Source organism: Emydura macquarii, unplaced genomic scaffold (genome assembly GCF_026122565.2).
Source record: "Emydura macquarii macquarii isolate MOO-44397 ecotype Brisbane River unplaced genomic scaffold, CSIRO-AGI_Emac_v2 contig_6, whole genome shotgun sequence".
NCBI lineage: Eukaryota > Metazoa > Chordata > Testudines > Chelidae > Emydura > Emydura macquarii.
Window position 1 is genome coordinate 1254601 of NW_027130143.1, and position 24026 is coordinate 1278626.

Below are 24026 nucleotides of genomic sequence, written 5' to 3' on the forward strand. Positions count from 1 at the left end.
TGATTTTAAGCCCTGCTGGGAACAATTTTCCTATCAGTTATGCATCCACCTTATTGTAGCTCCATGGTGCAAGTGCTGGAGCAACCAACTAGGGGGCATGCTCCTCTTGACCTGCTGCTCACAAACAGGGAAGATTTCATAGGGAAGTAGAAGTGGGTGGCAACCTAGGCAGCAGTAACCATGAAATGGTCGATTCAGAATCCTGACAAAAGGAAGAAAGGAGAACAGCAGGAAATGAACCATGGACTTCAGAAAAGCAGACTTTGACTCCCTCAGGGAGCTCATGGGCAGGATCCCCTAGGAGGCTAATATGAGGGGGAAAGAAATCCAAGAGAACTGGCTGTATTTTAAAGAAACCTTATTGAGGGTGCAGGATCAAACCATCCCGATATGCATAAAGAATAGCAAATATGGTAGGTGTCCAGCTTGGCTTAACAAAGATGTCTTCGGTGAGCTCAAACGCAAAAAAGAAGCTTACAAGAAGCACAAGCTTGGCCAGATGACTAGGGAGGATTATAAAAATACTGCTCAAACATGCAGGAATGAAATCAGGAAGGCCAAAGCACAATTGGAATTGCAGCTAGCAAGGGATGTGAAAGGGAACAAGAAGGGTTTCTACAGTAAGTTACCAACAAGAGGAAGACTACGGAAAGTGTGGGCCCCTTACAGAATGGGGGAGGCAACCTAGTGACAGAGGATGTGGAGAAAGCTGAGGTACTCAATGCCTTTTTTGCCTCTGTCTTCACAGATAAGGTCAGCTCCCAGACTACTGTACTGGGCAGCACAGAATGGGAAGGAGGTGAACATCCCTCAGTGCTGAAGGAACAGGTCCAGGACTATTTAGAAAGACTGGACATACACAAGTACATGGGGCCAGATGCAATGCATCCTAGGGTGCTGAGGGAGTTAGCTGATGTGATTTCAGAGTATTGGCTATTATCTTTGATAGTTCGTCGCAACTGGGGGAGGTCCCTGATGATTGGAAAAAGGCAAATATAGTGCCCATTTTCAAGAAAGGAAGAAAGAAGATCCAGAGAACTACAGACCAGTCAGCCTCACCTCAATCCCTGGAAAAATCATGGAGCAGGTCCTCCAGGAACCCATTTTAAGGCACTTGGAAGAGAGGAAGCTGATCAGGAACAGTCAACATGGATTCACCAAGGGCAAGTCATGCCTGACCAACCTGATTGTCTTCTATGAAGGTGACTGGCTCTGTGGATGTGGGGAAAGCGGTGGATGTGATATATCTTGACTTTAGCAAAGCTTTTGATAGGGTCTCCCACAGTATTCTTATCAGCAAGTTAAAGAAGTATGGGTTGGATGAATGGACTATAAAATGGGTAGAGAACTGGTTAGAGCATAGGGCTCAACAGGTAGTGATCATTGGCTCCATGTCTAGCAGGCAGCCGGTCACAAGCGGAGTGACTCAGGGGTCGGTCTTGGGGCCAGTTTTGTTCAACATAGAATCATAGAGTTGGAAGGGACCACAGGTGGTCATCTAGTCCAACCCTCTGCTCAAAGCAGGACTAACCTCAGCTAAATAATCCCAGCCAAGGGTTTTGTCAAGCCACAGCTTAAAGACCTCCAAAGATGGAGATTCCACCACCTCCCTTGGTAACCCATCTTCATTAATTATCTGGAGGATAGGGTAGATTGCACCCTCAGCAAGTTTGCAGATGACACTAAGGGGGAGTGGTAGATATCCTGGAAGGTAGAGATAGGATATAGGGGGACCTGGATAAATTGGAGGATTGGCCCAAAAGAAGTCTGATGAGGTTCAACAAGGACAAGTGCAGAGTTGTCCACTTAGGACGGAAGAATCCCATGCACAGCTACAGACTGGGGACCGACGAGCTAGGCAGTTGTTCTGCAGAAAAGGATCTGGGGGTTACATTGGATAAGACGCTGGATATGAGTCAACAGTGTGGCCTGGGTGCCAAGAAGGTTAATAGCATATTGGGCTGCATTAGTAGAAGCATTGCCAGCAGATCGAGGGAAGTGATTATTCCCCTCTATTCAGCATTGGGGAGGCTGCATTCGTAGTATTGTGTCCAGTTTTTGGCCCTCCACCACAAAAAGGATGTGGAGAAGTTGGAGAGAGTCCAGCGGAGGGCAACAAAAGTGATTAAGGGACTGGAGCACAAGACTTATGAAGAGAGGCTGAGGGAAGTAGGCTTGTTTAATCTGCAAAAGAGAAGAATGAGGGGGATTTGATAGCAGCCTTTAACTACCTGGGAGGATGGAGCTAGGCTGTTCTCAATGGCAGTAGATGACAGAACAAGGTGCAATGGTGCAATGGTTGCAGTGGGGGATATCTAGGCTGGACATTAGAAAAAGTTAGGGAGGTGGTGGAATCACCATCTTTAGAGATTTTTAAGCTGTAGCTTGACAAAGCCCTGGCTAGAATGATTTAGCTGACATTAGTCCTGCTCTGAGCAAGGAGTTGGACTAGATGATCTCCTGAGGTCCCTTGCAACTCTAATATACTATGATTCTATGATCTAGGTTGTATTTCCTTAGTTTGTTTATGAGAAGGTCATAAGGCTTGTTACCCTGACAAAGAAAGCTATTAGGTTGGTTTGACATGATTTGTTCTTGACAAATCCATGAGGACTGTTACTTATCACCTTATCACCTATCCTACTGTAACTCCTTTATGAGTTGCTCTGTCTGTGATTGAAAGAAGGCAAAGTACTACAAGAAATGAGAGATGCCATCACCATCACTCTCTATAAAAACAAGGGCAATAAGAGCGACTGTAATAATTACAGTGGCATTTCCCTTCTTAGCATCATGAGAAAAGCCTTTGCATGAGTTATCCTGAATAGACGTCAGATCCTGGCAGACAAAATTTATCATGAATCACATTGCAACTTCAGAGACAAAAGGTCTACTATCGACATGATCTTCTCATTGAGACAACTACAAGAGAAATGCAAAGAACAAAAAAAGCCCCTTTATATAGCCTTTATCAATCTCACAAAGGCTTTTGATCTTGTCAGTAGAAGTGGATTATTTGTGTTTCTAGAAAAGACTGGATGTCCCCCCAGGCTCTTAAGCATGATTCAGTCCTTCCATATAAAACACGTATGGCACAGTCCAATATGACAGCTCGATCTCCAAGGCTTTCCAGATTCATAGCAGGATCAAGCAAGGCTGTGTACTTGCCCTAACTTTGTTTGGGACCTTCTTCTCCTTGCTACTGAAACAAGCTTTCAGTTCCTCAATTGAGGGAATCTACTTGTACACAAGAGCTCATGAAAAGCTGTTCAATCATGCAAGACTTAGATCTAAAACCAAGGCGGCACTTCCTAGTATTGCATTTGAGACGGGATAGTGGCTGGGTGGGGGTCACACATAATCCCATGAGTGGCTGGCCAGAAGCACTCATTCACTAAGTCAGGGACCACTTGCTTGCAGGTGGCTGTGTGTGGGCTGACCAAGGAGACGGGGGTTCACATATCAGGGCAAGTGCAAGACGGGCCCCAAGAGTGGGGGGATTGGGGTGACAGCAATATACCAGTCCAGATTGCAGAGGGGAACATCACAATCTCATCAGGAAAAAAGGCTCAACAGCTTTTATATGCATTGTCTTTGTCGAATTTTTTGAATCTCCTGGAGGGATAGAGTCACCAACACTGAGGTGCTCAAGCGGGCCAGGATACCCAGCATGCAAACACTCCTTAAACAGAGATGCCTTCGCTGGCTTGGGCATGTGTGCTGAATGAATGATGGGTGCATCTCAAAGGACATCCTTTATGGCAAATTGGCATCTGGGAAAAGATCTAAAGAGCGCTCAAAATGTGTTTCAAGGATGTGTACAAACAAGACCTCAAAGAAATGGACATGGATATGGGTATGGGTAACTGTGATGATCACTCTCAAGACCACAGCCTTTGGAAAAAAGAGCTCAATAAAGGTCTCCAAAGCTATGAGAGAAAGCTATCCAGTTTAGCAGAGGAGAAAAGAGCTTGAAGAAGGTAGAGCCCCAAGGGTTGAAACACCAATTTTAAATGTGACAAATGTGGTAGATATGGTCTCTCGAGTGGGTCTCTTCAAGCAACAGCCATGGCTGACAGAAAACCAACTAAAGAATGGTTACTTACCTCGTAATTGTTGTTCTTCAAGACATGTTGCTCATGTCCATTCTCAATTAGGGGTTTGGTGTGCTACATGCATCGGTGATAAAATTTTTCCCCTAGTGGTAGCTGTAGGGCCAGCTCTATTGCCCTCTGCAGCGGCATGCGTATGCACCCATATATAGGGTGCTGCCAGCCCTCGTCCCTCCCAGTTCCTTCTTGCTGGAACTCTGACTGAGGGGAAGGAGGGTGGGTTTGGAATGGACACGAGCAACATCTCAAAGAACAATAGTTACGATGTAAGTAATTGTTCTTTCTTCAAGTGCTTGCTCATGTCCATTCCCAATTAGGTGACTCACCAGCAGCATCCCCAGTTGCAGACAGGAGTTCATGGATGTGACGTTTGTAGCACTGCTCTGCCGAAGCCAGCGTCGTCCCGAGCTTGCTGCATTATGGCATAGTGGGACACGAAGGTATGAACTGATGACGAGGTAGTGGCTCTGCAGATATCCTGTATAGGGACATGTGCCTGGAACGCTGCTGAGGTCACCTGGGCCCTTGTTGAGTTGGCCGTCCAGGATGTTGGAGCTCGAATACAGGCTGTGATCCATGCTGAGATTCGCCGAGATGATACTGGAAACCCTTTCATCTGTGCGGAGATCACAATGAAAAGCTACATAGAATGATGGAAAAGTTTCGTTCTCTCAATGTAGAAAGCTAGTGCTCTCCTGACATCAAGATGTGCAGACGTCTCTCTTCACTGGAGTTGTAAGATGTTGGAAAGAAGACTGGTAGAAAGATGTCCTGGTTAACATGGAAGAGGGAAATCACCTTCGGCAGGAATGCCAGATGCGGATGTAACTGAACCTTGTCCTTATAGAACAGGGGTGGGGAACATCTGGCCCGCGGGCCGTATAAGGCCCGCAAAATCATTTGGTCCGGCCCACGGGCCGGGTGGGAATTCAGCGGCAATGCGGCGGGGAGGATTCGGCGGCAGTGCGGCGGCAGGGGGAATTCGGCGGCGGCATGGATTCACGGCGGCGGCGGGGCAGTGCCCACCGCCGAAACCCTGCCGCCGTTTGCCCCTTTTCGGCGGCGGGGGGGAATTCGGCGGCAGCACGGTTTGGCGGCGGTGCGGGGGAATTCGGCGGCAGACACTCAGCCGTCTTCCGCATACCACCATCAGGCCCTTGCCAGAAAAAAGGTTCCCCACCCGTTATAGAAGATCATTACAGAGAGGCTCCAAGGTCAATGCCTTAATTTCCAAGACCCACCTCACTGACACAACAGTCACTATGAATGCCACCTTCCAGGACAGGTGCATGAGGGAATATGAAGCCAAGGGCTCAAATGGAAGCCCAGTGAGTTTGGAGAGGACCAGATTTAGATCCCACTGGGGAGTCGGGTCTTGTATTAGTGGGAAGAGCCTTTCCAGGCCCTTGAGGAATCTGGCTGTCGTCTCATGCAAAAAGGTCATTATACCTTTAACAGGTGGGTGCAAAACTGATATGGATGCTAAGTGCACCTTGATTGATGAGAAGGCCAACCCTTCATGCTTCAAACAGAGCAAGTAGTCTAACAATCTGAACGGGAGTCTCCATCGGAGGGGTACCATGATCCACCGCCCAGCAGGTAAAGTGTTTCCACTTGACCAGGTAAGACATTTTGGTTTTCTACTCTCTAGTAGAATCTACCGGACTTGGGCTGAGCAGCTTCATTCTTTTTGGCTTAGCCATGGAGCATCCATGCAGAGTCAGATGCAGGGAAGCCAGGTCAGGGTGAAGCCGATGACCATGATCCTGGGAGAGAAGATCTGGTCATGATGGGAGTGTCCATGGGTAGGTCACTGATAGTTCAAACAACATCTCAAACCAATGTTGTCGCAGCCTTGCAGGGGCCACCAGGATGACCCACACACAGTCTCTTTTCACCTTGATGAGGACCTTGTGGATCAGTGGTATTGGTAGGAAGGCATACATGAGATCTCCCAACCAAGGTAGAAGGAAGGCATCAGTCAGTGAGCTACCATCAAGCCCCTGTCAGGAGCAGAATAGCTTGCATTTCCTGTTCTCCCCGGTAGCAAAGAGATCCACTTGGGGATTGCCCCACCTCTGGAAGATATGACTGGTCACTTCTGGGTGTAGGAACCACTTGTGGTGAGTGCAAAACGATCTGCTGAGGCTGTCTGCTAACATGTTTCTGACCCCCAGGAGACACACCGTTTCCAAGTGAATATTGTGACTCACACCAAAGTCCCATAGATGTAAGGCCTCCTGACACGGCCGGGGAATGGGCCTCCCCCACACCTGTTGATATAGTACATTGAGGCCGTGTTGTCCATGAGTACCTGAACCACCTGGGGCAGGAATAGGGTATGATGTTCCCCTCTGCAATCTGGACTGGTATATCGCTGTGTCATCCCAAACCCTCACTCCTGGAGCCCATCTTGAACTTGCCCCGCTGTGTGAACTACCCACTCCTGGGTCAGCTCACTCACAGCCTCCTGCAAGCAAGTGGCTCTTACCTTAGTGAATGAGGGCTGCTGGCCAGTCATTCAAGGGATTATGCAATGGTGTGATGCCCAGCCAACATCCACAGTCCCAGATGCAGCCCTAGGAACTGCTATCTTACAGAGTTCACTGCTGCCCACTGGACTCTGCAAGATCATTGGTTAGTCAATTTATCAATGAAATTGATATGCACCAGCTCAGTCACTTTAAACGAAGTCTCTACATATACCCAAACCACAAGCACTGCTTTAGATAAAACAAAGAAATAAGTTTATTAAGTACAGAAAGATTTTAAGTGATTATAAACCAAATAATATAAATCAGATTTGATCAAGAAGAAATAAAAGCAAATTGCATTCTAAATTAAGCTTAACACTTCTAGTAGTCTTAAATTCTTAGTTGGTTCTTACCACAGACTGGTTAGTAGGCCCCCAACCAGCCTCCTCCCCTGTGGACAGTTTGTCTTGATGCTGTCTTGTAGGTGAATTGCAAGAGAGCTCCAGACACCAAAATGCCTCTCATTTTAACTGATTCCCCTGCCACCCTCTGGGGTTAGGTGACTGGCAATGTCTGGCATGCCTTCCTCCACGTGAGGCAAATGTACATCATCTTATCAGATGCTCAGGCCAGTCCATTGTTCCTGTATGCAAGCCTCAGCCAGGCATGAACTCTCACTCTGCTTTGTGTTTGCCTGGATCTATTCAAGCTATGAGACACACACATTTGGGAATATTACATAGCAGAGCTTCATAACTATGCATGTGACATTGCAAGAAGCATACTATCATAACAATAATGTTCCATGTGTAATGAACATTCCAAAAACACCTTACAGGACATGCTTTGCATTAAACAATACACAGTTACACTATACGGGTGAGCATGAATGATACACAAATCACACCCTAAGGGTGTACTTGGAGTACAGCAGGTCACAGGGATTGGCCCTGAGCTCTCTGACATTGCTATGTAATGCTAGCTCTTCTGTCATCCAGATGCCCTAGGTCTTGAGGCAGCCAAGGTAAGCTCCCCATCCTAGATCCAAGGCATTCAAAACCAGCGATAACTTTGGTTGCAGGGCCTCAAAAGGTACCCCTGTGAGCACCTGCTGTGGTCTTGTCCACCATGACAGGGAGGTAAGTATCCGTGGAGGACCACGAATATCAAGTCCAGGTGATACCTGGCCGGGGAATACACAGACGCCAGCCACATTTGAAGAGGTGTCAGGTGTAGTATGGGATGCCGCACCACTTAAGTACAGGCTGACATGTGACCTAGGAGGTTGAGACATACCCTCACCCTAGTGAGAGGGTGATCTGATATTTGGGCTATAAGCTCCATCATTGTTAGGAACCTTTCTTCCAGTAGGAATGTTCTGGCCTGGGTAGAGTCCCGAACTGCTCCAAAGAACTCTATCCTTTAAATTAGAACGAGTGTTGACTTCTGCTAGTTTATTAGCAGGCCCAGTGCTTGGCAGGTGGATCAGACAATTGAGATGCTGTCCTGGACTTGCATCTTTAACCAGCCCCTGATGATCCAATTGTCCAGGTAAAGGAAGACCTGGACGCCTCTGCATCTGAGGTGGGCCGCAACCACCGCCATGAATTTGATGAACACATGCGGTGCGGTTGAAAGACCGAAGGGGAACATCATGAACTGATAATGGTGTGCTCCCACCATGAACCTCAGGAATCTCCTGCATCCTGGGTAGAAATCTGAAAATAGGCATCTTTTAAATCGAGGGCGGTGTACCAGTTGCATAGATCCAGTGAGGGAATAATGGTGGCTAAAACTGGAGTAAAAACCTCTTCCCTTTAGTTCTTGAGGGACCTCTTCCACCGCACCTACTTTTAAGTGGACGTGTACCTCCTGGATGAGAAGTTGCTCATGAGACAGGTCCCTGAAGAGGAACAGGGAAGGCGGGTGGGAGCGAGGAAAACTGAAGGGTGTATCCAGCAGCTACTGTATTGAGCACCCAGTGATCTGACTTTATGGTAGCCCAGGCCAAGAGGAAAGGAGTTAGGTGAGAAGAAAATAATAGGCAAGTTGAATCCCGGGTAATAACTGATAAATCGCCCTTGGGTGCACCTTCAAAAGGTCTGTTTGCCACCTTGGTGATGTCGACTCAGGCCTGGCTGGGGGTCGTGGATGAGTGGCCCTGGCGCCTCTTGTAACCCTTATTCCCTTTCCTGTAGGGCTCTCCATGGGGTTACACCCCAAATCTCTGCACCTGTTGGGGCCTGAAATGTCTCCTGGCCAATGACAGGGGGTACAGGCCAAGGGAACACAGTCGCCCTCAAATCTTTCATCCCATGCAGCCTAGAGTCCATCTGCTCTGCAAACAGGACCATGCTATCAAAGCGGAGGTCCTGGATGGATTGTTGGACCTCCGATGAAAGGCCCACCGACTGCAGCCCTGATGCCCTTCTCATTGACACTGCAGAACCCATGGTCCTGGCCATAGAATCTGCAGCGTCTGAGGCTGCTTGCAGGGATTCCCTAACCTACTGTCCTCCCTTCCTCCAGGATGGCCTCAAAGTCTTGCCCAGATGTCTATGTTAGGAAGTCTGCAAATTTATCCAGTGACTGCCAGATACTAAAATGGTATCTACCCAACAATGCTTGCTGGTTAGACACACACAGTTGCAGGCTAGCAGTAGAATAAATCTTGCATTTGAATAAGTCCAGTTTTTTGGCCTCATTATTTGGCATGGAACCCACTTGGCCTGCCTGTCCCTCTCGTTGGCAGTTGTGACTACCAACAATCCTGGGGAGAGGTGGGTGTAAAGATATTCAAACCCCTTCGCCAGCACATAGTATTTCCTCTCCCCCCGCTTTGATGTAGGGAGCGAGGAGGCTGGAGTTTGCCACAGTGCTTTGGCAAGTTTCACCATCCCTTCATGTACTGAAAGGGCCACCCTAGATGGAGCTGCCATCGTCAGGATCCCAAAGAACTCATCTGCAGGCTCATTGAGCTCTTCTATTTTGAGGCCCAGATTGGACACTACTGTTTTAAGCAGCTCCTGATGGGATCTGAAATCGTCCAGCACGACCAAGGAGGACGGACCCGCTACTGCCTGGGCTTGAGGTGGGTGACCTTTTTTGGTTTGACTCCACATCTAAGTGCAGTGCCATACTCTGGGGCACTGAGCATCTTGGTACCAAGGTACCTGTCACTGAGTAGGCCTGCGGGACTCCTGGGGGAGGCCCTCACAGTTTCCAGTATTGCCAGTCTGGGCCACTGTCCCTGAGGCCATTCCCCCATCTGTGGCATCACAGGGAAGCCGGTTTCCAGGTTTGAGGATTGCCCCATCTCCTGGACCCATCTTCTCAGTGTCCAAGAACAAGGAACCACTGTCCAGAGACCATGATGGTGCCAACTCCAACTGTCCCTTGGCACTGTAATGCGCATGCCGGCATTCCAGCACCGGGAACCGGTACAGAGAGTCTGCGCATCAGATATCCCAGGACCAGCTCTTGTCCTTAGATTTTCTGTAAGGACTAGCAGGCCCCTTGGAATTTGTGTAGATTGGCAGCCCAACAAGGGTTTCACCTGGTCTCCCACACCCTTCTTTTTTTCACAGGCAAACGCCCCCGCTCGTGTGTGTCTTCTACAGCCTCTTCTCTGGCACCAGGGATGTCGATCAGTACCATGAGGAAGACGGTGCCTGAGTGGCGCTCTGTGCCAAGTTCAAATGACCCAAATGTCGATCTGAGTGCCAATTCCATCAGAATAGCCTTCAGCCGAATTTCACAGTCCTTTTTAGTCCGCAGGCGAAAGCTTTTGCAAATCTTACATGATGCTAGGTCCGAAAAAGCCAAGCAGCTTTACAAATTGCATGGCCCAGATTTGACCTTTAGAGACATATGATAGGAAGATACAATGGTAGTGAGGGTCATTCCTTACAAGCAGACTAGAGCTTTGATATGCAAGAGCATTGTTGGTAGTTATTTGATATTGCTGACATATATCTTGTTAGAGGTGGGTAATGTAGAGAAACTGCTTTCCTATCTATCACTGTTATATTAATTAAGAGTTTGAAAGAAACATGAACATTTAGATGGAACTTGAATGTAACAACACTATTGTTCTTATTTCTCTTTGAAGTTTAAGTAGTAAATACCCGTGAATGGTTGTAAATGGCCAATTACCAACTACCTTGTGCTAATGTAACTAGTTACCCTGTGCACAGAACATATGAGATGATATTTGAAAACCACAAGTAGTCAACTATTAATTGTTCAAGGAGGTACCTGCTGTCAAGAAGATATCGGTCAGCCCACAAGGATCTATAAAAGAATCTAGTGGACTGATCCTTCTCATCTCAAATCTGTTCAAGCTTGTCAGGGAAAGTTTGGATCGCAAGATTGCAGGCTGGTGCTGGGATCTCAATCACCCTGCTAATTCTCATGGGAGAATCAGAACCAACTCGGTACATGCACTATTTAGTCTTTATTTCTCTGGACTGGATTTCTAACAAAGAAGCTCTAAACAAGGACTGATGACCCCCAAACTGTTTGGGTAATTTCAGAGACTTGGCAATTTAAGAACTTTGCAACTCAGTTATCTCTACTTTGAAACTGACAGAATAGATTTATTTTCATCTATGTATATATACTGACCTTTTAAATCATTACTCTTCCCTTTTTTTAAAATAAATGTTAGTTTAGTTAATAAGCATTGGCTTTAAGCATGTATTTGGGTAAGATCTGGACTATTCATTGACCTGTTTGGTAATGTGTCCAATCCTTTGGGATTGGTAGAACTTTTTTACATATGATGGATAAGGATTTTCAGTAATCCTCATCTTATTTGACTTGGCTCTCTGGGTGCTAGCCAAAGGGCTGGATAGCTTTAAGGAAACTGTGTTTTTGTCTACTGAATGACCAGTGAGGTCATCAGAAGCTGTTTGTTGCTGGCTTGGTGTATCTTATGGAAGAAAAATCACCATTATTTAGGGCTTTGCCTGCCCCATTCTTTGCAATTTGCCCTGTTTAAGCTATCTTAGCAGGGCTCCCCTGGAGGCCAACGTCACACACGTCTCACAAATGTGAGTCTCCCCCAAACACTTCAGACAACTCTGGTGTGGGTTGCTCTTCAGCATAGGCTTCCTACACAAAGGATTTAAAATCCGGAGACCGGGGCATGCCCTGTCCCTGGGTTGCTATCTTACAACTAACTAAAAACTAATACTAATACGCAACTATATACACGTATAGAGAAGGAAAACAAAAATACTAGGTTTGGAAGGCTTGCGAGAGCAAGAGATGTTCCAGCACCGTCACAGGAGGTAAGAAGGAACTGAGAGGGAGGAGGGCTGGCAATTCCCTATATATGGGCGCATATGCACGCCACTGCAGAGGGCCCTAGAGCTGGCCCTACAGGTACCACTAGGGGAAAAATTTCTGGCGCCAGTGCATGTGGTGCACACACACCTACTTGGGAATAGACAAGAGCAAACACTTGAAGAAGTAGTAAATTTTCTACCTCTCAGGGGCACATACACATGGTATTTCGAGACGGAAGGATGACAAAAAAGAAGAATCTTCTAAGTGTCTGCAAATTGATTTCTTAAATTATTTTCTCCATTATCTTCCCAGGTACTGAAGTTAAGATGACTGGTCTGTAATATCCCAGGTTGTCCTTATTTCCCTTTGTATAGATTGGCACTATATTTGCCCATTTTCAATCCTCTGGAATCTCTCCAGTCTTCCATGACTTTTTGAAGATAATCACTTATGGCTCAGATACCTCCTCAGTTAACTCCTTGAGTATTCTAAAACGTATATCATCAGGCCCTGGTTACTTGAAGACATCTAATTTGTTTAAGTAATTTTTAACTTGTTCTTTTTTCCTGTTTTAGCCTCTGATCCTACCTCATTTTCACTGGCATTCATTAAGTTAGATATCCAATTGCTACTAAACATTTTGGTGAAAACTGAAGCAAAAAAGTCACTTAGCACTTCTGCCATTTCCACATTTCTATTATTGTTCCCCTCCCCTTACATTGATTAATGGGCCTACCCTGTCCTTGGTCTCTCTCTTGCTTCTCATGTATTTGTAGAATGTTTTCTTGTTACCCTTTATGTTTCTAGCTAATGTCATCTGCAGATTTGATCAGTATGCTCTCTATTACATAAGAAAATAAGAACAGCCATACTGGGTCAGACCAATGATCCATCTGGCCAAGTATCCTGTCTTCCGACAGTGGCCAATGCCAGGTGCTTTAAAGGGAATGAACAGAACAGGTAATCATCAAGTGAACCAACCCCTGTCAACCATTCCGAGCTTCTGGCAAACAGGGGCTCAGGACACTTCAGAGCAGGATTTTGCAACCCTGTCCATCCTGATGGACCTATCCTCCATAAAACTGTGTAGCTCTTTTTTTGAACATCATTATAGTCTTGGCCTTCACAACATCCTCTGGCAAACAGTTTCACAGGTTGACTGTGTGTTGTGTGAAGAAATACTTCCTTTTGTTCGTTTTAAACCTACTGCCTATTACGTTCATTTGGTGACCTCCTAGTTCTTGTGTTATGAAAAGGAGTAAATAACACTTCCTTATTTACTTTCTCCACACCAGTCATGATTTTATAGACCTCTATCATATCCCCCATTCGTCTCATTTCCAAGCTGAAAAGTCCCAGACTTATTAATCTCTCCTCAGATGGAAGATGTTCCAAACCCCTAATCATTGTAGTTGCCCAATTTTGTACCTTTTACAATTCCAATATATCTTTTTAGAGATGGGGCAACCAGATCTGCATTCAGTATTCAAGATGTGGGCGCACTATGGATTTATAAAGAGGCAATATGATATTTTCTGTCTTCTTCTCTCTCTCTTTTCTAATGATTCCCAACATTCTGTTATTTTTTTGACTTCCTCTTCACACTGAGTGGATGTTTTCAGAGAACTATCCACAATGATGCCAAGATTTCTATTATTGCCCATGGCACAGAGATTTCTTCAATAATTCCTTCAATACTCTCAGGTTCATTGCATCCAGCTCCGCTGATTTGAATTCACTCATATCGGTCAGATCTCTGAAATTTTCTTTACTTATCCCAATCTGCATTCCTTCCCCTTTATTGTCTGTGGTAACTTTGCTAGTCATCCAATCCAATGTTATTTTTGGTGAGAAGACTGAAGCAAAGTAGCTATTGAGCGGCTCTGCCTTCCTATCATCTTTCGTTACCAGCTCACCTTCTCCATTGAGCTGCGGACCTACACTGTCCTTGGTGTTTTTTTTTTTTTTTTTTTTTTTTTTGGTCTGACATATTTAAAGAATCCCTTCTTGTTGTTTCTAACATTCTTTGCAAGCTGTAACTCATTCTTTGCCTTGGCTTTCCTGATTTTGTCCCTACACACTCATCCTACTGACCCCTGACTGTATACTTATGTCTCAGTTATCTAATTTCTTACCTTTTAACTGGCTGGCTGATCTGCAAAACTATGGTTATTCATTAATGACCACACAAGTAATTATCCACTTTTCTCTGCTCTTTGGAGTGGCCATTCCATTACCCTTGAAAAATCTGAATAGCAGGTCCAAGAGAAAGGAGAGATGTACAGGACACACACGTGGATGGCAGCTTGGCTCAACCTGTAAGAAAATCAGCTTTGCCCACAAAGATCTCCAACTATCCAAGGAAGACAGATGATCCTTATAGGCGATTCAATACACAGAAGACTCAAAAGAGCATTCTACAAAGGACAGGCGAACAGGATAGCATGCTGCTTTCCTGGAGCCAAGACACGAGATATCACTAAGATTGGATAGGCTTCTGAAGTCAACAGGCAAAGATCTACTAGTGATGGTTCATAGCAGCATGAATGACACTGCATTGCAGAAAGAGGGAGGCGACCTAGTGACGGAGGATGTGGAGAAAGCTGAGGTACTCAATGCCTTTTTTGCCTCTGTCTTCACAGACAAGATCAGCTCCCAGACTGCTGTACTGGGTGGCACAGAATGGGAAGGAGGCGAACATCCCGCAGTGCTGAAGGAACAGGTTCAAGACTATTTAGAAGGATTGGACATTCACAAGTCCATGGGGCCGGATGCAATGCACCCGAGGGTGCTGAGGGAGTTGGCTGAGGTGATTTCAGAGCCATTGGCTATTATCTTTGAAAGCTCATGGCAACAAGGGGAGGTCCCTGAGGACTGGAAAAAAGCAAATATAGTGCCCATCTTCAAGAAAGGGAGGAAAGAGGATCCGGGGAACTACAGACCGGTCAGCCTCACCTCAATCCCTGGAAAGATCATGGAGCAGGTCCTTAAGGAATCCATTTTAAGGCACTTGGAAGAGAGGAAGGTGATCAGGAACAGTCAACACGGATTCACCAAGGGAAAGTCATGCCTGACCAACCTGAGTGGCTCTGTGGATGTAGGGAAGGCGGTGGATGTGATATACCTTGACTTTAGCAAAGCTTTTGATACGGTTTCTCACAGTATTCTTATCAGCAAGTTAAAGAAGTATGGGTTGGATGAAAGGACTATAAAATGGATAGTGAACTGGCTAGAGCATAGGGCTCAATGAGTAGTGATCAATGGCTCCATGTCTAGCTGGCAACCGGTCACAAGCGGAGTTCCCCAGGGGTCGGTCCTGGGGCCGGTTTTGTTCAACATCTTTATTAATGATCTGGAGGATGGGGTAGATTGCACCCTCAGCAAGTTTGCGGAGGACACTAAGCTGGGGGGAGTGGTAGATACCCTGCAAGGTAGGGATAGGATACAGAGTGACCTAAACAAACTGGAGGATTGGGCCAAAAGAAATCTAATGAGGTTCAACAAAGAAAAGTGCAGAGTCCTCCACTTAGGAAGAAAGAATCCCATGCACAGCTATAGACTGGGGACCGACGAGCTGGGCAGCAGCTCTGCAGAAAAGGACCTGGGGGTAACGGTGGATAAAAAGCTGGATATGAGTCAGCAGTGTGCCCTGGTTGGCAAGAAGGCCAATGGCATATTGGGCTGCATTAGGAGGGGCATTGCTAGCAGGTCACGGGAAGTGATTATTCCCCTCTATTCGGCATTGGTGAGGCCGCATTTAGAATATTGTGTCCAGTTTTGGGCCCCCCAATACAAAAAGGATGTGGACAAGTTGGAGAGAGTCCAGTGGAGGGCAACAAAAATGATTAGGGGGCTGGAGCACAGGACTTATGAGGAGAGGCTGAGGGAACTGGGCTTGTTTAGTCTGCAAAAGAGAAGAGTGAGGGGGATTTGATAGCGGCCTTTAACTACCTGAAAGGGGGTTCTAGGGAGGATGGGGCTAGGCTGTTCTCGGTGGTGGCAGATGACAGAACAAGGAGCAACGGTCTCAAGTTGCAGGGAGGGAGGTCTAGGTTGGACATTAGGAAAAAGTTTTTTACTAGGAGGGTGGTGAAGCACTGGAATGGGTTACCTAGGGAGGTGGTGGAATCTCCATCCTTAGAGGTTTTTAAGCTGCGGCTTGACAAAGCCCTGGTTGGGATGATATAGCTGAAGTTAGTCCTGCTTTGAGCAGGGGGTTGGACTAGATGACCTCCTGAGGTCCCTTCCAACTCTAATATTCTATGATTCTATAACCCACACATAACGGATGACTCTAGGGAACTCAGAAGCATGATGAAGAATGTCCAAGTGATCTTCTCTTAGATCCTTCCTGTTCCATGAGCGAAGGAAGACAGAAAGCAGAAAACTCTGAAAGTGAACCACTGGGTAGATAAGTGGTATAGAGCTTTGGTTTTGTGGAACATTGGTCCACCTTCTATGGGGGAGCGGGGCTGTATAGTTTGGATGGCTTCCACGTCAACAGACAAGTTGGCCAGAATAGTCAGGAGGGACACACTGCATCCCCATGTACACCTTTATGGTGTGATTGTGTATCAATTATGTTCATCCTTATAGTGTAATTATGTATTGTTTAATGCAAAGTATGTCATGTAAGATGTTTTTGGAATGCTCAGGGCATTCTGAACATTATTATAGTAATATGTTTATTGCAGTGTCATGTGTATGGTTATGAAGTTTCACTATGTAATATTCCCAACTGTGTATCTCATGGCTTGAGACAGATCTAGGCAAAACTCTACAGAACTGAAGGGTGGTTCGCATCTCATTAGGACTCGTATAGCACAACCTGCTCAGCACTCAAGGAACAAAGGGCTGCCCAGACATGGACAAATGAATCCACAAAGAACCACAGTGACTCAGAGCATAGAGGGAACCAGGCACGGACGCTGTTTGTCACCTGACCCTGAAAAGGGAAGCGAGGCCCCAGAAGGGTGCGAAGGAACACGTTAAAAAGGGGAGACATTTTGCAATCTCTCTCTCTTCCACATCTATCTACAAACACTAGCAAGCAACTGAAATGCTGACCCAGGAGAGAGCTAGGATGGAGACAGACCAGCCAGCCTGTGGTGAGAATCATCTAGGACTGTGAAGTTGCTGAAAGTGTTAAGCTTAGTTTAGAATGCGATTTGCCTTTTATTTACTTTTGATCAAATCTGACCTGCTTTCCTCTGACTTATAACCACTTAAAATCTTTCTGTACTTAATAAATGTGTTTGTTTTATCTAAAGCAGTGCATGTGGATTAAGGTGTTAAGACTCCATTTGAAGTGACAAGGCTGGTGCATATCATTTTCTTTGATAAACTGACGAACCAATGAGCTTGCAGTGTGCAGTACTGAACATTTTAAGACGGCAGATCCTAGGGTTGCATCTGGGATCAGTGGTGATGGCTGGAGTCATACCAGTGCATGATCCCAAGAGTGGCTGGCCAGAAGCACTCACTCACTTAGTTGAGAGCAGCTTGCTTGCCATAGGCTGTGTGTAGGCTGATCCAGAAGTGGGGATTCACACAGCGGGACAGGGTAAAATGGGCTCCAGAAGTTAGGGATTGGGGTGACACAGCAATACACCAGTCCAGATTGAAAACAGGAATGTCACAGGGGGGTTAACTAATAGTACAAAGGGATGGTAAAATGAGGCAAGATATGAGTACTCAGTTAGTACAACATCAAGATGCTGAGAACAAATTTAATCAAGGAAGATATGAAGAGAAGAAATTATTGAATTGCCTATACCAGGTTCCTAGCACTGGAGTAACAAACAAAGGAATTGGAATTGCACATTTATGAGCATAAATTCAATCTTGTTGGTATTACTTGAAACTTGGCGGGGTTATTTGCATGACTGGAATGTTAAAAATCAATGGGTATAAAACCTATTTAGGAAGGACTGAGAGTCACTGATAACTCAGAAGAAAGTGATCTTGAATGTTTGTGGATCAATGTCCTAAACAGATAAATCTTAAGATGGGGTATTTGTTGGTGTCTGCTACAGATCACCAAATCACACTAGGAAACAGGATGACAGCCTCCTCGTGCTCCTACTCATAATGTGTAAAAAAAAAAAAAGCTGGGTGATCAAGGGAGAATTCAGTTTCAGTGACACATGCTGGAGGTCACATGCTGCCAGTATTAAAACTGCCTTGGAATTTCTAAAATGTATAGATGACAATTTCCTAATTCAAGAAGTGCTGCAGCCAACATGGGGGGATTCTTTATTAAACTTTTTCTTCACAGATAAAGAAGAACTTATCACAGAACTAAAAATTAACGGTAGCTTAGGTACAAATTATCATGATTTGATCACATTTATAATGTGTAAGTAGAATAAAGTCCATACCAGTAATATTTATACACTTGGTGCTTTAATAGGGCCAATCTCAAAGAGCAGAAAACAATTATGAGCCAAACCAGCTGAGAGAAAGAATTTAAATCAGAAAAATGTGAATGGTAACTGAAAATAATTTAAGTACATCTTACTAGATGCTCAAAAAAGTCACAATCAAGGAAGAAGGCTGTACTGGTTAAAAAAAATGAGTTGGTTTAGTACAGAAATGAGGACAACTACAAAAAAATATATAACCAATGGAAGAAAGGGGAAGTTAATAGTAATGAATATAAACCAGAAGTTAAGAATTGTAGAAAATTGATAATGGAAGCCAAAGGAATCAAAGAGGGGGAAAAATCTATGTCCAGCAGAGTTAAGGACAATAAAAGAGGGTTTTAAAATACTTTAGGAACAAAAAGAATCCTGACAATGGTATTGGTCCATTATTAGACGGAAATGGTAGAATGATCAGTAATAAGGCAGAAGTGTTCAATATCAACATCCCTATGTGCAGAAAGAATAGCAAATATGGCAAGCGACCAGCTTGGCTTAACAAAGACATCTTCGGTGAGTTTAAACACCGAAAGGAAGCTTACAAGAAGTGGAAGCTTGGACAGATTACTAGCAAGGAGTATAAAAATACCGCTCGAACATGCAGGAGTGAAATCAGGAAGGCCAAACCTCAATTGGAGTTGCATCTAGCAAGGGTCGTGAAGGGAAACAGGAAGGATTTCTCCAGGTATATTAGTAACAAGAAGGTGGTCAGGGAAAGGGTGGGCCCCTTACAGAATGGGAGAGGCAACCTAGTGACAGATGATGTGGAAAAGGCTGAAGAACTCAATGCTTTTTTTCCCTTCTGTCTTCACAGACAAAGTCAGCTCCCAGACTACTACACTGGCAGCACAGAATGGGAAGGAGGTAAGCAGCTCTCAGTGCTGAAAGAACAGGTTCAGGACTATTTAGAAAGGCTGGACATGCACAAGTCATGGGGCCAGATGCAATGCATCCGAGGGTGCTGAGGGAGTTGCAGATTGCAGAGCCATTGGCCATTATCTTTGAAAACTCGTAGCAACTGGGGGAAGTCCCAGATGATTGGAAAAAGGTAAATATAGTGCCCATCTTCAAAAAAAGAGAAGGAGGAGGATCCAGGGAACTACAGACCAGTCAGTTCTATTTCAATCCTCAGAAAAATCATGGAGCAGGTCCTCAAGGAATCCATTTTGAGGCACTTGGAAGAGAGGAAGATGATCAGGAACAGTCAGCATGGATTCCCCAAGGGCAAGTCATGTCTAACCAACCTGATTGCTTGCTATGATGACACGACTGTCTCTGTGGATGTGTGGAAAGTGGGGGATGTGATATACCTTGACTTTAGAAAAGTTTTTGATACCATCTCCCACAGTATTCTTATCAGCAAGCTAAAGAAGTATGGGATGGATGAATGGACTGTAAGATAGATCAAAAGCTGGCTAGATCATCGGGCTCAACAGGTAGTGATCAATGACCCGGTGGAAAGAGTTCAGCAAAAGGCAACAAAAATGACTAGGGGGCTGGAGCACAACTTATGAGGTGAGACTTAGGGGACTAGGCTTGTTTAGTGTGCAAAAGAGAAGAACGAGGGGGGATTTGCTAGCAGCCTTTAACCATCTAAAAGGGAGTTCTAGGGAGGATGGAACTAGGTTGTTCTCAGTGGTAGTAGATGACAGAACTAGGAGCAATGGTCTCAAGTTGCAGTGGGGGAGGTCTAGGTTGGATATTAGGAAAAACTTTTTCACCAGGTGGGTGGTGAAGCATTGGAATGGGTTACCTAGGGAGGTGGTGGAATCTCCATCCTTAGAGGTTTTTAAGGTGCGGCTTGACAAAGCCCTGGCTGGGATGGTTTAGTTGGGGTTAGTCCTGCTGTGAGCAGGGTATTGGACTAGATGATCTCCTGAGGTCCCTTCCAGCTATAATCTTTTATGATTCTTGTACACATAAATGTCTATAATCCTAAACATTTGGCCTCAATCTCATGGCAGTGAGTTCCTTAAGTTAACTATGTGCTAGTAAAAAGGTATTTCTAATCAATGAAATTGAAAGGCAATAAATTTAAACTGATGTAGACCTTGTTCTTACATCTCTGTCAACTTTGTCTCCTCTGTCCCTATTTGGTGGAAACCTATAGCTCAGACGAAAGACACAGTTTGTTAGCCTGAAGAAAATGTTATTTCACATAGAATAAGGCAGGCAAAGAGAAGCAGGCAGGGAAGTGACTTGCAGAGATCGCAGCTGAATACTCTGAGGGTATGCACACCACAGGGAAGCAGGCCAGACTCTGGCTTCACAGGGTACCCATATTCCTGCTGGAGTGTTTCTAATAGCAGGCTATGTGCATCAAGGGGTGGGTTATCCAGAGAGAAAAAAGGGCATTTAAAAAGAGGATCATGAATATGAGGAGACATCAGGAACTCAATTATTCTCCATAAGCAAGAATACTGCAACCTAGCAGCTCACTGGGTGCTAAGAGACGTAGGGTAACACCACATTTTCAGTACATGCTAAAGCTTTTCCTACAGCCACATCTTTCCCACCTTGCTGTGATGCAGCTGCTCCTCTGGCAGGCTCTTTGCAGTCAACACTGATCCCTGCTCTGTCAGTTCCTCAATGCGTTTATTCAGAGCTGCCAGCTTGACTTTGGCCTGCAGCTTCAGCTTCTTCAACTTAGCATCTGCAGCCTCCCGCTCTTCCTGTGGAAGAAAAGATTCAAAGACTAATCAAGGTTCCATAGCACCATCCACTGGGAAAATAAATCACCTTGAAGCTGCTATCCTGCATCGTTAGGGAATGTCAAACAGACTTAGTGTCTTCACATTAGAAAGAAGACTTCCAAAGAAACCAGAGACTGGATTCCACAAAAAACAGCAGCATCGGCATCTCAGGCTGTGTCTACACTGCAATTAGACACCCTTGGCTGGCCTGTGCCAGCTGACTCCGGCTGGCGGGACTCAGGCTAAGGGGCTATAGACATTCGGGGTTGGGCTGGAGCCTGGGCTCTAGGACCCTGCAATGTGGGAATGTCCCAGAGCCCAGGCTCCAGACAGAGCCCGAACATCCACACTGCAATTAAACAACCCCTTAGCCCAAGGCCCACGAGTCCAAGTCAGCTAGCACAGGCTAAATGCATGTGTCAAATTGCAGTGTAGACATGCCCTCAGCCTTCCTCCCAAGCTCCTAGTGGAGGGAATCATACCTTGAGTTCAACTTCTTTTTGCTGGAGCTGGGCATCCTTCTCTCGGACCAACTCCTTCAGCTGGACAGCCAGCTGCTCTGTGTGGGCCAGGTGCTCCAGTATATCCTTGGGCATCTCCTCCTTGCTCTCCATTCCTGGATCTGACACAGGCACCTAGAGAATGTCAAACAGACACTCTGAACAAGTAACTCGCTAAAACTAAATCCAAGACCACAACATAGTACCCAGATGGAGACCTTCAACTCTGCTTTTGTGTGTTACACCCCAGGCTAACTACAGATTCTCAAACTTCTAATCAACTAGACCTGACCAGCTGAAATCAGGAGGAATGTCCCAGATACTCTTGAAGAATATTAAAAGGAACATCTCTTCTGTAAAAGGACATCAGCAAACTTGAAAGACTTTACACAGCAGAGATACCACTGCTCCCTATGCCATCCACTGGCACTAGAACCAGAGTGCAACACGATAGCAGGTCCCCATGTGGTTCAGTATTCCCATTCCTCTTACGGAAATCTTCCTCTGAAAACCCTCTCAGAAACGGTCACTTCAACTCTAGCTCCTTTCCGACTTCTCAAACCAATCTCATAGCCTGAAGAGACCACATAATTCTGCGTTGCAGCAGCACTGACTGAAGGGGAAGATGCCATAAATGCAGAGGAAGTAGCAGAGGTGGGGGCACAGGTTGGGTGAGGTGCAAGGTGACAAGAATCAGGAGACAGTTACTCACAGCATTCTAATGCCTCTGACAGCCTGAACCAGTTTTGAGCTGCAACACTGACAGCTCTGGCACAAGAGAGTGTACTCACAGTGGCAGTGGATCCAACTTCTGCATCACTTCCATCCCCCGACAGCTCCTGCAGAACAGTGTTTGCTAACCCTGATAAGCGGCTCAGCATCTCAGGCCTACAGCAACATAAAAAGAAAGACAACTTTAGGTAAGAGGCAAAACAGCAAGGGAAAGCAAGTGCATCTCCCTGCTGATCTCCAGTACCATGCAAAAAGGAATATTTCTTCTGTACTGACAAAGCAGAAGGCAAAGTAAAACCCAAGAAGTAAATAAGTTATACTCTAGCTAAGGGGGGTAATTCAGATCTTGGCTATACAAATAGGGGAATACAGAGTAGAAGTAGGGAGGTATATGTGATGCTGGCTGGATTAGGGGGGCCCTTGAGGTGTATTCAGGAGCTCTGATTATTCCCTTGTACACCAATCTTGCGTTAGGGGTGTCACACTGGCTGGATTGGGGGGTGAGGGCATTTATTATATTATTTAACATCAGTATGTCAAAATCATAATAATTCATATGAGATATGCCATGTCAGGTACTGTTAGAAAGGCTATAATGTGCTAAGTAAAATGATAATGTTTATGTTTGTGTGTTATATGTGTAATGGAAGTTATGGCTATGTTTGATATATCTGTATTTCATATCGTGCTGTGTCTGGGCGACACCCTAGACAGGATGGCTGCAGCACTAGACTGTTTAATGGCCCATTAAGGAAATTCACAGGTACAATGGGCCCAGGGGGAGAGATGCCAGGGATATACCTGATGAGTCACCAGTCACTCATGTGACCCTGGACTCCATCTTATTCCTGTAAAATTCCACAAGCAGCATGGCCAAGGCCAAAGGACATAAAAGGCAGCTGCACGACATCCATTTTGTCTTTAGTCTCCAGCCTACCTCTGGATCAACTCATCTACAACTGAACTGAAGCTGTGAAACAAAGGACTGAGACCCATCCAGGTACTGGATGTATACCAGAGGAACTAATACAAGCCTGCAAACTCCAGAGTTCTACTAGAAAACGGATATATAGAGACTTTCAAATGATTTGTATGTATCTGATTGTTTAAGGATTAAAGCATTTCTCATAGTTTGTGTCTTTCTTTTTATAATAAACCTTTAGTATTAGTTACTAAAGGATTGGCTGGCAGCGTGATATTTTGGGTATGATCCAAACTTATATTGATTTGGTGCGGTGGCTGACCCTTTGGGGTCAGGAGAAACCTTTGTGGTAAAGAGCATAGAGTTTAAATAACTGGTCTCTTTACTGGACCTAGTGGCTGATTGGGAGCCAGAGATGGAAATGCAGTAAAGGGGGCTGAGTATGTTTTTATTTTGGCTTCTTGATAATCAGTGTGGTGAATCAGAAGCACTGTTTGTGGCTGTTGGGGAAGCCTGACTTCAGTGTCACCCACCAGTGCTGGGTGAATCTGCTCTCCTTTTATAGCCTGCCCTGCCCTTGGCATTTTCAGGTGGCTACCCTAGGCACGGACTGGTCACAGTATTCTTTCCAATGTATAAGTGACAAAGAATAAGCTACAAGAATGATTCAATATGTGAAAAACCTGACTTACAGGGAGAGACTAAATAAGCACAAGATATGTCCATACAACAAGTGCTACAGCTGCAGCACTGCAGCTGTGCCACTGTAGCTCTATAGTATAGATACTTGCTACTGTAACACAACAGGTTTCTCCATCACTGTAGAAAATCTACACCCCTGAAAGGGCATTAGCGAGGTCAATGGAAAAGTTGTTCTGT

At 45.4% G+C, this 24026-nt stretch overlaps 1 protein-coding gene across 2 annotated transcripts in view; it reads right to left on the reverse strand.

Annotated features, from left to right (window-relative positions):
• The window catches only part of GOLGB1 (golgin B1), a 106077-nt gene that overhangs the window by 69060 nt on the left and 12991 nt on the right, over window positions 1-24026 (reverse strand). For both annotated transcript variants that reach the window (XM_067560561.1, XM_067559778.1), the window contains 3 exons: window positions 22285-22381; window positions 21476-21628; window positions 20817-20972 (listed from right to left, as the gene is read on the reverse strand). In XM_067560561.1, the coding sequence (XP_067416662.1) occupies window positions 20817-20972; window positions 21476-21628; window positions 22285-22374 (399 nt within the window). In that variant the 5' untranslated portion in view covers window positions 22375-22381. The remainder of the gene's footprint in view (window positions 1-20816; window positions 20973-21475; window positions 21629-22284; window positions 22382-24026) is intronic.